Source organism: Nanorana parkeri, unplaced genomic scaffold (genome assembly GCF_000935625.1).
Source record: "Nanorana parkeri isolate BGI_ZX_2015 unplaced genomic scaffold, ASM93562v1 scaffold693, whole genome shotgun sequence".
In the NCBI taxonomy this organism is placed as follows: Eukaryota; Metazoa; Chordata; class Amphibia; order Anura; family Dicroglossidae; genus Nanorana; species Nanorana parkeri.
Window position 1 is genome coordinate 23,424 of NW_017306961.1, and position 14,068 is coordinate 37,491.

At 42.9% G+C, this 14,068-nt stretch overlaps 1 protein-coding gene across 1 annotated transcript in view; it reads right to left on the minus strand.

The window, feature by feature from the left end:
* Window positions 1-6,998: 6,998 nt before the first annotated feature.
* GOLGA1 (golgin A1) overlaps window positions 6,999-14,068 on the minus strand; it is a 309,940-nt gene continuing 302,870 nt past the window's right edge. Inside the window, exon 15 of the mRNA XM_018563762.1 lies at window positions 6,999-7,123. Coding sequence (XP_018419264.1) covers window positions 7,043-7,123 — 81 coding nt within the window. The 3' untranslated portion in view covers window positions 6,999-7,042. The remainder of the gene's footprint in view (window positions 7,124-14,068) is intronic.

The window sequence follows — 14,068 nt, forward strand, 5'->3', positions numbered from 1 at the left end:
TTCCTGGGCATAGGAGGAGACAGAAGCTTTATGGGTGAAATATGAAATGGTATCACAGTCCGAGTCCGTCAATTCTCTTGCAAGATCAGTATGCCAATGAGCTTGGAAAGCAAGCATTTGTAACTGTAGGTCTTCCCTCAACATCACATATAGCACTGATAGTGTATGGTGTCTCGGTTCCAAAGAAGCAATCGTGTTCAAATCGGGTTAAGGGTCTATGGATTTGCCTTGAGTCAGATAAGTCTTTACAGAAGCTGGATAGTTGCAAATCCAAGAGCCGAAGAAGCAGAGGATCACGGGTCACATAACGTCCAGTAGAGGGAGCAATAAAGTCTCTAGCCGTTGGCCAATATCTTCTAACATGACCCCCAATAAAAGTGGTAGCGATACTCACGGGTAAAGCAGGGTTATCAAATAAGGGGGTCAAAGGACTAGGCATAGTAGACAGATTATGTTTGTCTCGTAGAGTGCGCCAGACACGCAGCGTAGCAAGTGTGAGAGGGGAGGGCTGGAATGGTACACCCGCATCAAGGGAAGATGTCCAGGGGAGAGCCCTAAGGTCAAGTGGGCATAGATCCTGTTCGATCAATAAGGACGGCTTGGCAAGTGTAGTGGTGGAGGGAAACCAGTCCAACATGCGGGCTAAGAGAGTTGCGCTATGATTAAGTTTAAAGTCAGACAGGCCCACTCCTTTTGTGCCTGCATAGTGTTCGCTAGTGTTTGAAGTGTCTTAAAGAAACGCTTAGGAGGCAGGACGGGAACAGTTTGAAAAATATACAATAATTTAGGGAGTATATCCATCTTTAGTGTATCAAGTTTACCAAACCATGACATATTACAGGACCGGTATGATTCGAGATCATGGCGTAGAGAGCTGAGGAAAGAAGTATAGTTCAAAGCAAAAAGGTCCGATAAGTTAGGGGATAGAGGTCCCCAGATACGTGATGTATTTGTCTCGCCAGCGGAAGGGAAAGCTTTGTTTAAAAACTGCCAAAGGGGGGGGGGGCAGAGTTAGATTAAGAGCCACAGATTTGGACATGTTGACTTTGAAGGTGCTGAACAGGCCAAATCTTTTAAATTCCTGTATTAACACAGGAATACTAATATGGGGCTGCGTGATATATAGGAGCAAGTCATCTGCATACAACGACATTTTATGATGAAACAAGGGCGTTTGGATGTCCTTGTTGTCAGAATTGGATCGGATAGCTTGTGCCAGATGTTCCATGACGATGACATATAGGAGGGGCGAAAGGGGGCATCCCTGTCTAGTACCGTTCGATATAGAAAAAGGTTTAGAGCGTGAACCATTCACCATAATTCGAGCCGTCGGGGACGAATATAGGGACATAATCTTAGAGACAATATTAGGGTCAAGGCCAATTTGGAGCAACGAGAGATGGAGAAAATGCCAATCAACCCTATTGAAGGCTTTTTGAGCGTCTATTGACTGGAGGCAGGAAGGAGTTTTAGACTTTTGAACATGAGAGATTAAGTGGATCGTTTTAGTAGTATTGTCCCTGGCTTCGCGGCCAGGAACAAACCCCACCTGTTCAGCATTGATGATGGAGTGCAGGGAAAGAGAGACGGAGGGCGATGGCTTTAGACAATAATTTGAGGTCAACGTTAAGGAGTGATATCGCTCTGTAGTTATTGCACAGAGAGGGATCCTTGCCTGGCTTGAGAATGACACATACATTCACCTCTAGCATAGTGGAAGGAAAGGGATGTGCCTCATCTACGGAGTTGAAAGTGAGAGTCAGTATAGGAGCAAGAAGATCAGCAAATGTCTTACCAAATCTTGGAGAATATCCATCCGGACCCGGACATTTGCCAGGTTTGAGAGAGCGAATGGCCACATCAATTTCCTCTGAAAAAAATGGGAGTCCATGGCATGTACCATGGAAGGGTCTAAAGAGGGGAGAGCAGTGCACTCAGTATAGGCCGCCATTGATTCCACTGGGTCACTGAGCGAGGGTGAAGGAAGAGAGGCGGGGAGATTATATAGCGTTGAGTAGTAGTGGTGGAACTCATCGGTTATGCCAGTGGTGGTATGAACCTTGGCAGAACGACGGTTGGAGAGGAAAGGGATAAACAATCGCTGGAATCTAGGATGTAGGGTCCTGGCAAGATGGCGCCCACATTTATTAGCGGATTTCATAGCGCAATTTACAGGCTTTATCTCTAGCAATACGTGACTGAGCATCTAACATTGAAAGCAATTCCTGGCGAGCATTGCAGAGTTTTACAAAGGAAGAGGGGAGAGAATCAGCTTTATGCATATTCTCCAGAGTAGCTATAGAAGTTAGTAATTCCGTAATGCGCAAAGAACGGGCTTTTTTTAAGCCGAGAGCCATGCTTAATGCAAACACCGCAAATCACATAATTCAGGGAAGCCCACTGAGTTAATAGGTGGGTGGAGTCAGAGGCATGGTTCAGAACAATATCACATATGGTGCGTCTGATGTCGTTGAGACAGACTGAGTCCTGTAGGAGAGTATCATTGAGACGCCAGGAAAAGGGCGAACGCCTGTTGATAGGGGCACCTGCGGTAAAAAAGATGGGGGCATGATCCGACCATAAACAAAGAACTATGTGGGCAGAGGGGGAGCTCTCTAAGAGGGATTGGGAGACAAATAAGTAATCCAATCTACTGAATGAATTATGTGCCAGTGAGAAATAGGTATAATCCTTCTCAGAAGGGTGCAGAACACGCCATACATCTACCAGTCTAAGTTGATGCAATAAGTGTTTAAATTTGGAGTAGGATGAAGGGGATAAAAAGGACTTGCCAGAAGAGGAGTCGAGACTGGGAACCAAAGGTACATTGAAGTCTCCACCCAGGATTAGGTTGTGGTGTCCGAAACTCTCCACGTCAGAGGTGAGAGATGCAAGGAAGTTCAGTTGGTTCTGGTTGGGAAAATAAACATTAGCCAAAGTATACAAGGTGTCACAAAGATTCATTTTCAGGAAGAGATACCTGCCTCAAGGGTCTGATCGCTGCTGTAGGATCTCAAGATGAAGGGATTTGTGTATAGCTATAGACACCCCCTTGGATTTTGAGGAGGAATCGGTACTATGGGACCAAGTGGAAAAGTATTTGGTCGGCGAGTTCTGAAATTAGTTTCCTGTAGGAACAGAATGCCAAGTTTGCGTTTGTGAAAATGGTACAACACCTGGCTGTGTTTTTGGGGTGTGTTAAAACCTCGAACATTCAATGAGGCACACGACATGTGAGGCGTAGCCGTCATTGTGGCTTAAATAGAGGGTCTTGAAATTGAGTAAGCTTCCCAGGGTCAGAGAGAGAAAATTAGAACAGCCAAAAGAAAAGAAAGCAAGTAAGAGATGAAAAAGGAGGGAGCAGAGGAAGAGAAAAACCAAATAGACACAGGTAAGGGCTCCATCTAGTGGAGGAAAAAGAGAAATGCAATAATGCACACATCTAACCGGACCAAATAAATCTAGCAGTACGAATGCGGTCAGTGAAGCACTCACTGACGACCTAAGCGTGGGTAACGTAGAAGACACATAAGGCGTCTCCCGCTTCAGGGCGCAAACAACCTAATATACAAGGACATATGATAAAAATTTTAGAGTAGAATGATACAATAACAAAATAAATGAAGATAATACAGTACAATACAGGTTATTCGGAGTAGCATAAAGGTGACCATAAACATGACTATGAACAGCAGCAGCAGCAGGTGAAGGGAAAAAAAGGGGGGTTAAAAACTTAAAACCACATCACAGCATCTTCAAACTAGAGAGAAGAAGAGGCAGCGACAATCATCCTGTAGAACCGGGGCTCATCAGGGTGTAGCATAGAGGTAGAGGTGGTGTGGCCGTGACAAAGCAAAGGAGTTAGTCCTGAGGCACAGCACCAGGGGCAGTCCAACCGTGGGTGCAACAAGGGCAATCAAAGGCCAACCGGTGAGAGCGTCCAGACTTCTAGTAGGGAAGCAAAAAAGTCAATAACATGGTGAACACTGAACTTACGGCTTGGAATCCTGAGAAAAGGAGTAAATGACCACCTCTTCTGTAGGGGCAGCTCAGGTGTTTGGAGAGGTGGAAGCCCAACCAGATGATTTTTTGGAGACCTTCTGCCACAGAGACGGAGGGATGAAGCCAGGGAGGGTCGGGCTCCACAGGAGAATCCTTAGGTTTATTTAGAAGTTGGTTAAAGAGCACAATCGCAGCAGATTCAAAATTCTTGGATTCGATTCACTCAGGAAGGCTGCGGATGCGTATATTATTGCGGCGGTTTCTATTTTCCTGGTCATCCTGATTCTAGAGTATTAGCACTGTGTGTCCCTGCAGGGTGGTATCATGAAGCATCACACGGGTGTGCAGATCAGATGTGGTCTGTTCAATATCTTCTAAACGAGCACTTAAATCCTTTTTTAGGATGACCATTTCTTGTTTATATGTGTGCTCAAGACGTTGAAAACAGGATTCAATATCCTTTTTAGTAGGCTTAGCCTTAATGTAAGTCTTCATGTCCCAGCCCTCTTGTGAACTAAGAGAGGCTTGGGAAATGCTTCTTGACCCAGTTGATAGAGCCCTTGTATCAGTAGGGGAAGGGGAGTGCTGCGGGAGGCTGACCTGCTCCTGCTGAGCATCATCAGAACAGGCTGGTGAGTGTCCCGTCGGCACCATCTTGGAGCCTCGTGGAGTATCAGGCCCAAGGGCTGAAGAGGAAGAGCGCCCGAAAAAGCGATCGATATCGCGCGGAACGGGGCAGCTTTTCATCTGTCACCAATCTCTGGGCTGCTCCGAAACACGTTTCACTTCGCCATTCACCAAGCCATGCCCCCTTTTTCTAAATTAAAAGGTAAATGTCAGGGGACTGTTTAGACCCCTAATATTTCCCTGAAGCCCCCCCTAACAGTAAAAATAAATAAAAATGTATTTTAAAAAAACCTGCCCCCACACACACATATTATTAGACATGTGCAAAGACTTAAAAATATGTTTCAGGAGAAATTAACGAAATCCAAAAACGTTTTAATTTGTTTCATCAAACCAAAATTATTTTATGCTATTTAGGATTCAGCCACCGGCGTGTTGTGCGCATGCACACCGCCATTGTCACATGACACCACTCGTGTACGGTGCTGTCATCTTGGTGTATACCTAGGTTTACACCAAGATGGCGGCGCCTATGTGAAGTCATGCTCTCCTCCTCCAAGATGGGGGCACGCATGCGCAGAACATGGTCGCCGTGCATTCTCAAACAAATGATGTGCCCGAATACCTTTTCATATATTCGGGTCATTAACTTAACAAGTAGTCTAGGTTTTGTGTTCTGTTTTTTTGTTTTTACTTTTCTAGATGCACTTGGAAAAAAAAGGGTCTACATGACATCCTGACACTATTTCTATAGACTCTATTTTAGTTTGACATTTATTGTTTACCACTTGTTTGCCTACTGTTGTTTTATTTAACAAGAATACTTATATTGTGCTTACAAGTTTAGAACCTTTGAATAAAATTTTTATTTTTATCATACTTTTTAATTTGTTTCTTTGGGGCTTAACAAAATGGGAGTCTTTAAATGGTGCGGGTATTGGAGAAATGGGTGTGGCCACTGAGGGGTGTGGTCACTAAGGGGTGTGGTTACCAAGGGGGTGGTCACTTAGGGGCACTGTAAAGCTTTCTCGCACAGGGCGCCTGAAGGCCTAAGGCTGGCCCTGCTATGACCCAATATTTTTAGGCCGTAGTTCTCTTTAGGGTCACAGGAGAACCTCCTATCACCCCTATTGCCCACTATATGCTGACAGCACAAAGCCAAACTGCGGCCAGGAAATATCCCAACAACATTGTCAGGATCCAACCCCTGACACCTGATTGAAATCTGGCTCTGCCTCTCATGAGGCAGAGCCAGCTATGCCCGTCCCCTCCCCTCTCCTCCAGTGCTGACTGACAGTCACCTCTCTCTGCAGGGAGAAGATTGGGAACTGAGTGACCAGCGGTATGTGTTTGCTTAGTTCTTGATCTATAGAGCCAACATATGATGGCTTCAGTGTCACACGTCGGCTCTAATTGGGGGATGAGTGCATTTCACTCTTCCCACAATTCTCATTTATATATAAGTGTATGTTAGAATTTTTATTTTAAAAACCTGCAAAAAACTAAAGATGTCTGATCTTTTATCTGACTAACTCTTAGTGCTGTTTTTCCAGGCCTGGGGCCTCCATCTATTATGTGCTGTCCTGTAAGATGAGGAAAAAATTGATGACATTGATCAATTTAGATTATTCAGACTCTCAATTAAATTCTTTCTTAATTGTGCATATTATACATAAACACTGATAGAATTATGTGTACTGTGGCTCTAATAACCACAACAGAGAAGAAGCATTTCCCTTACTTGTCTGAAAGATAGGTCTGCACCAGTCAAAAAACAAAGTAGAGACAAGGTGGGTTGCCACTACTATGTACATAAAGGTCACTACACAATGAAAGAGGAGAGTATGCTGCCATCTAGAAACACAAGAGTAAAACTGAATCACAATTATAAAAAAAAATAAACAAAGACCAGCATAAAGAATTCTGTTGAAATGAAGACTCATAATTTATTATATAAATGACAGAATTGAAACATAACAGAGGAGTGATTAACATCTTAGCATTATATCGATTAAACTACTAGGAATAGCACTGCTATACAGTGCTGTAAAATATCTTATATTACACTGTGCTGTGATCAGGATCCTGCATCTTACGTCAAAAGCCCTTGAAAAATATAATGCTTTTAAGTGCTGAAGTATCACATGGCAGAGCCCCTGAAACACTAAGAAATGAGTCATGATGCTCACAGAACAGTGCAGGAGTCCTCCATTGCATAGAATTGGGTGAAGAGTGACTAGAGGTTATTCCATTGCCAAGAACTGTCAGTCAAACCACACAAAGTAACTCCCGAGATGCCCGGAGTGTGAAAAGGTTTAGGAAGGCTCTTTTAAATACACTAGGATCTTCAGTAACAATGTCTTTCTCATAAAAATGTAGTCAAAGAGGAGGCAGTTCCAGCATCCCCCTGAGCTCAGGACCAGGTTGTCCTCGACTTAGAGATAGATGGACGAAGTGTACCCTTTGGAACTGGCTTAGAACCAAACCAAGACATCTGTAATGAGACAAAACCATGCCCGAACAGTGTTTCATTATTTATATACTGTTAATTCAATGTTTAATCCCTTTATGAGTAAACTATCACATCTCTGACCTAAAACATAGTTTGGATGAATAAACTAAAAGAACCCCATTACCTCATTGAAATATCGCTATGTTCCAATTATTTGTTATCATTTCTGGGGGCACCAAAAATCTGTCCAGTCCATTATAGAATATCTATGTGGAATGAACAATAATTAATCTCTTTTTACACTTTTGCTTTACTGTATCTAGGACATGCCAAAGGCAAGGAATACATGAGACAATTGCTTTTAATTTTTCAGGAGGAATGAAGCATTGTTTCAATGAGCTGCAAGGGTGCAAACAAATATGGTATCATCTGTATAAATGCACAAACATATTTCTCTTCGGGCCTATTCACACCTGTGTGTTTTAAAGTATGTCAAAACATATACACAGCCATTGTTTTACATGGTGCTAATGTTCGGTTTTTGGTGGAAGTATATTAACACAAATTACAAATTGTTTTATAAAACCCACGAGCCAGGCCAATGCAATTAAAAGATCTAAATTTTTGAAACTTTTTCTGTGGTTGTAAAAGGAAGCACATGTGCTCTCAGTATTTAACTCTAAGAGCACTGCCTAGGGGGATTTTTCGTGTGCAACACCTTGAAGATCACTTTTACACATCAGTCTTTTTATGCACCAGCACGTTAATTAAAGAATTGGAGGACGATCACCATACCCTTCAAAAATCTATGTTATTAATTTATAGTTTGCACTTTTAAATTATTTTTAGTTTGTGGTTTCTGACACCTCACGGTTTAAATATTTAGAGGTCTGTATATTCAGACAGGGGATCGCATCACCACAATTGTTTTGCATATAGTTGCGGTATACACTGAGTGTAATGTTTATGGACAATATTTATTTCACTGTTATCATTGGTTCATAAATGGTACCTCATTTTTTCACTCTTTATATTTCATAATAAGTTTTTGTGTGTATCCACAGTTTGGGAATAAGCACATATGTGTCACAGAGGAATTTACATTTATCACAGCACTCGATAGTGTTTTCATTTATTTAGTTTAAACACTGAAGGGGATTTAGCGCCGCAAAACCTTTATCCAATGTCTTAGGGCTTCCAGCCTGTATTGCGGCAGCTTTAGTCTTTCACTTCAATTTCTTACATTATTAGCAAACCATCCACAAGCGCAGATCATATACAAATGCTAAGGTTGGCCTGTGTTTACTAGTAACTGAATGTACAGGAAAGAAAACCACTAAACCAGTTGTGTAAGGTTCAGAATTTTTTCTTTATTATTAATTGTTGTGTTCGGTAAGAAACCAAAGCATTTTAGGGCCTCTGAAGGTCTTCCTTTATTAGGGCAAACATTTTTTTTTTTATTCAAATGTACATTATCTATATGGTTGACATTGAGTTAATATATGTTCCTGACCCTGTAGAATTTCATCTGCTTACAGTTTTCCTTTTTTTTTAACATTAATTTTTATTAAGGTTAACAGCATAAACAGAAGGCACAAATGCAGTCAAATATAAAAAAAAGAGATGTAAATTACAAAACATATTGGGGGGAATTTATCAAAACTGGAGAAGACAAAATCGAGAGCAGCTGTGTAGGCAACCAATCAGCTTCCCTCTTCAGTTTGTGTATGTAACGAGCCCCTGCTCGCTCGGTTCCACTCTCCCGGCACTCCTCTGCTACTAATGAATCAGATGTCAGACTGCAACGTCTGATTCTTCGATCGTCCGATAATCCGGGATTCGAACTACAGCTATGTGCCGTTCGAATCCAGCTCAGAACAAACACCAGGCAGGCTGTATGTAAGTTCCAACAGGGATCTGCTTTATTGAAGACCAGCTCAGTATATATACAGTCCAAGAAGTCTAAACACATAACGCAATCAAACATGAACAGCATGCAAACATCCACTCCCCCTCCCCGATGCCTTAATGAATGAATAGGGAGGGAGGAGACACATGTGATGGGATTATCTCCTGAGTGTATCATAGTGTGATTTACTCATCTACACCTGGAGTCAGCTACTCCTAGAATCAGCTATCCTAATCCCATCATCAACACAATACAACAAAAGGGGCCAATAAACTGTAACAGTTCAATGTCCAGAATTATCCCCCTTCAGTGCTCCTGGAGTCACAGCCTGTACCTATAATACACACAGGGCCATCCAAATGTAATGCCAGGGAACATGTACAGTACATCCCCCCCCACATAAACCTGGTAGAATGGTTCATTGTAACCCCAAGAGGTCCGAGGGGGGTCTCCATAGTTCCGGGTCCATAGTCAGTTGGAAGGAGGCTAGCCCCCAGGCTCCTCCAACAGCACCAGTGACGGTTCAGTCCGTCACAGTGTAGTTAAGATTTGAAAATGAAAGAGAGAGGCTGATTGTTTGCCATGCACAGCTGCTTCAGATTTTGTCTGCTCCAGTTTTGATGAATTTCCTTCCTTGTGTTGAGAAAAAGTATATAAAATGAATGGTCCATACTGCAACCTTTTTTCAAGTATAACCACAAAACAGTAACCGTGAGAGCAAAAGTGAAAAATAAAAAGAAAGGGAGGAGAAAGAAAAATAGAAAGGTAAGCCGAAGAGAGAGGAGAGAGATAAGAAGATAAGATTACACATCACCTGAACACTTTAACTATCAAAAAGACATTGTTCACCCCTACTTCCTACCGCACACCCACCGCAGAACAAATTCTCATGTCGTAACCTCCCACAACAACAAAATATAGTGACGGTAGAGCATCCCTCGTTAGGGCAGTAAGTCTACCATCCAACTTCCTTTCAAGAAACCACAACTCGTGTTGGAACATTTTCATAATATCTTGGAATTGAGAAAGGTTTAATTCTAAAAGCAGGTATTTAGACCATGCATTGAAAAGGTTAGTCTGTCTGATCCTGAGGGTATGATGAGGCATGAATCTTATCAAAAAGCATCAGCTTGTACAGAATTGGTTGTAAGTCATCTAACTCTGGGGCACAGTGGTGAAAGCCAATGGAGGAGAATGGCTTTTTTGATACCTAAAATACATAAGTGTTCCCATTTACTCAATCGAGGTGTCCCAACTGCTGTTCTTGAGGTAGAGAGTGAAATAACAAATAACAGATTGAGAGGCCTCACAACACCAGTGATCTTCGCCATATAGCTCAGTGCTTGATCCAAGAACCCTACAATCTTGTTACATGAACAAAACTAATGAGTAAGGTCTGGTAAGGGTTGGTCACACTTCGGACAACGGGTCTGCCAAGTAGAGGAGGGATCTCTGCGTGGTATATGGAACGCCCAATAAGCACAATGTGAATGTTTAAATCGAATTTCCCTCTATTGTTCCCCCACTGTTGCCTTTTTTTGTGTGTAAAGATTAGAAGTTTATTAATTAGATTTTCATGGAGTACAAGCATATTAACATACCATACAATCAGCATTAGACATTGCTTAGTACAGAAAAACAGAACAGTATATCCCAGTGAAACATAAGAAAGGAATCGCATTGAATAGAGAAATAAGACACCTCTATATCTATTCAGGTAATCTGGACTGATCGATGCAGGGCAATTATTCTCTGAGGTGTCGCTTTAGGGAGGGTGAAAATTAAGACACAAAGTCGTACTTGAGCAGAGCCATTGTATCGAGATAGTGGATGTCCATTTTGTATAGAGCCATGCGGCCAAACCAGGAATGAGATTTAGTCAGCCAAAATTTTAGTTTTTGGGAGATAGAGGACAGCAGTGGTTTATAATTTAAGTCATAGAGGAGTTCAAGGCAGGAGGGCAATAGTACCCCCAGGTATTTCAGGGACTGTGGTTGCCATGTGAAGGGATAAGATGTCTGTATCGGGATAACCTCCCGCCGGTCTAAGGTGACATTTAATGCTTCTGTCTTGCGTGTGTTAACTTTAAAGTTGCTCAGAGAGCCAAAAGAGTGAAATTCCCGTAACAGTGCGGGACAGGCTTCACTAGGATTGGAGACATACAGCAGCAGGTCATCCGCAAACAGACCTAGTTTGTATTCACGGGAGCCCAGGGTCAGTCCTCGAATCAGGGGGTTATTTCTAATCGCTTTGCCAGGTGTTCCATAGCAAGTATGTAGAGGTATGGGGAGAGCGGGCAACCCTGACGCGTACCGTTATGAACTTGGAAAGGATCAGAAAGGATACCATTATTAACCCTAATCCGGGCAGAAGGTTTATCATATAGCGCCATCATTTTGGTGAGGAACAGTGGGGGAATGCCTACTTGGGCAAGGGTCTCAAAAAGGAAGGGCCAGCTCAGATGATCGAAGGCCTTCTCTGCATCGATGGACAACAGGCAAAGGGGGATATTCCGCGTCTTAGCCCAAGACATAAGTGTTAATGTTTTTATGGTGTTGTCTCTGGCCTCTCTGTTGGGAACAAACCCTACCTGGTCAAGGTGGATCAAAGAGGGGATATGAGATTTAAGACAATTTGCTATAATTTCCGCATAGAGCTTTAGGTCAACGTTAATGAGGGAGATCGGTCTATAACTAGCACAGTTCGAGGGGTCCTTATGTTCTTTCGCGGATGACAGTGATGTGGGCCTCCTGAGATTGAGATGTGAAGGGGCAGGAGTCAGAAACGGCGTTAAATGCGGATAACAAAATAGGAGAAAGGGAATCTCGTAATTGAGTGTAGAAAAAAGACGTGTAGCCGTCAGGGCCCGGAATTTTTCCGGCAGGTATGGAATTAATAGTCTCAGTGACTTCCAGAAGTGAGAAGGGGTCAGACAGGGAAACAATGGCAGATTCAGATAAGGAGGGTAAACTAGTGGAGGACACATATGCACGGATATCTTCAGTCAAACGATTGAGAGGAGAAGAGGTTATGGGTGCAATATTATATAGAGCGGAGTAATAATGCTGAAAAGCCTTAGCTGTTCGCTCACATGTATGGACCCGACCTTGTACAGGGCAGGTGATTTTAGAAATAAAGGTACAAGCTTGTCTATGCCTTACAGATCTAGCTAATAGTTTCCCACACTTATCACCAAATTCGTGGAAGGAGCGTAGAGTGGCATCTCGATAGCGCGCATGGGAGAGTGACATAAGCCTCAAAAGTTCAGAGCGTTTATCCGACAGTTTTTGAAGCGTTACATAGTCAGGATTAGATTTATGGATCTGTTCCAAATCACGTATGTCCGATAGGAGAGACGCAACTTGCCTTGATTTCATTTTTTTGTGACGAGCCCCATGCTTAATCAAGATGCCTCTCAAGACACACTTCAGTGTCTCCCACTGGAGTGGAGGAGAGGATGGATCATGTGCGTGAATAGATTGAAATATTGTCTTGGATTTTCAGAGAGCACAATAGGGTCACGCATCAGGCTCTCATTCAACCTCCACGTGGGCAAACGTTTAGTGTCAGGTACAGATAGAGTAAAGAAAAGCGGAAAGTGGTCAGACCATATTTTAGGGCCGATGTGAGATTTTGGGCTCCAGCTAAGTAGGGAATGGGAGGAGAAAAAGTAGTCAATACGACTGTAAGTGTTGTGTACAGGGGAGTAGAAAGTGTAGTCCTTCGTGGTAGGGTGGAGGGTCCTCCAGAGGTCAACTAGTTGCAGGTGGTGTAGGCGGGATTTAGTCGTATTGATGGCAGAGAAGGAGACATGTGATTTGTTGGATGAGGAATCAAGAGTTGGGTTAAAGGCGAAATTAAAGTCCCCCCCACTATCAAGAAACCCGTTGTGAAAAGTTCCAGTTTATGTTAGATGGGAAGGAGAGTTTGCACTTGGGATGTGTTTGGTAGGTATATGTTTGCCAGAGTGAACATCTTGCCGTAAAGTAAACATTTAAGGAAGATGTAGCGACCATGTTCATCCACCAGTGTGTCCGTGATCTCCACTGGGAGGGAATTATGGAAGCCTATGGCTACACCTCGAGATTTACATTCAGGATTGTTGCTAGTGTACAATGTGTGAAAGTACTTAGTAGGAATAAGTGGGGCAGCGTCAGATTTGAAACGGGTTTCCTGCAAGAAAAGGACCGGAGATTTTTGTTTATGTAGGTGGTACAGGATTTGGGACCGTTTAGTTGGACTATTAAATCCCTGTACATTCAGGGAGCAAAAGGTTAGGGAGGCCATGTCAAGGTCAGGGGAGGGCAAGGACCATGAAGTAGGTAGATCGCAAGTTCCCATGTATGCACCTGGGGAAGGGTGTAGGGCTGGAGGAAGGGCAGAGAAGGAAAAGATCTCAGAGTAGTCAGCATATGGAGAAATAAGACAAAAGAAGCAAACAAAAAAATGAAAAAAACAGCGAGCCAAAAATTGCTCATCAACTAACATAAGGGAACAATCCCTAATTGAGTGCACCGCGAGCCCCAAAACCAGGGGGTGATCATGGTGTACGATACCTATGGGGAAACCCCATTCGGTTGTCCCTGCCGACCCAAGATATGTCGGATAGCACAGGGGCTGTGCGATTAATGACAAGGAACCTAATCTTCACTCACAGATAGGAATAGCTGGGAGAGAGGGCAATGTAGTCGTGATGGGTGACTTCAATTACCCAGACATAAATTGGGCCAATGGAACTTCGGGTTCGGCAAAGGCGGGGCGATTTCTAAACATGTTGCGCGACAACTTCATGGACCAGATGGTGGAGACTCCTACCAGAAAAAATGCCATCTTAGATCTAATTGTCACTAATAATGCAGAGTTAATCGAGGATATTGTAATTGGGGAGTCATTGGGTAATAGTGATCACAATGTGATTACTTTTAATATTGAACACAGAAAAGGGAAGTGTACTGGAAGGACTAGAACCCTAAACTTCAGAAGGGCCAACTTTGAGAAGCTGCGCAACCTAGTGGGGGAAATAAAATGGGAAAACTTATTTCAAAACCTAAACACAGACCAGATGTGGGATTGTTTTA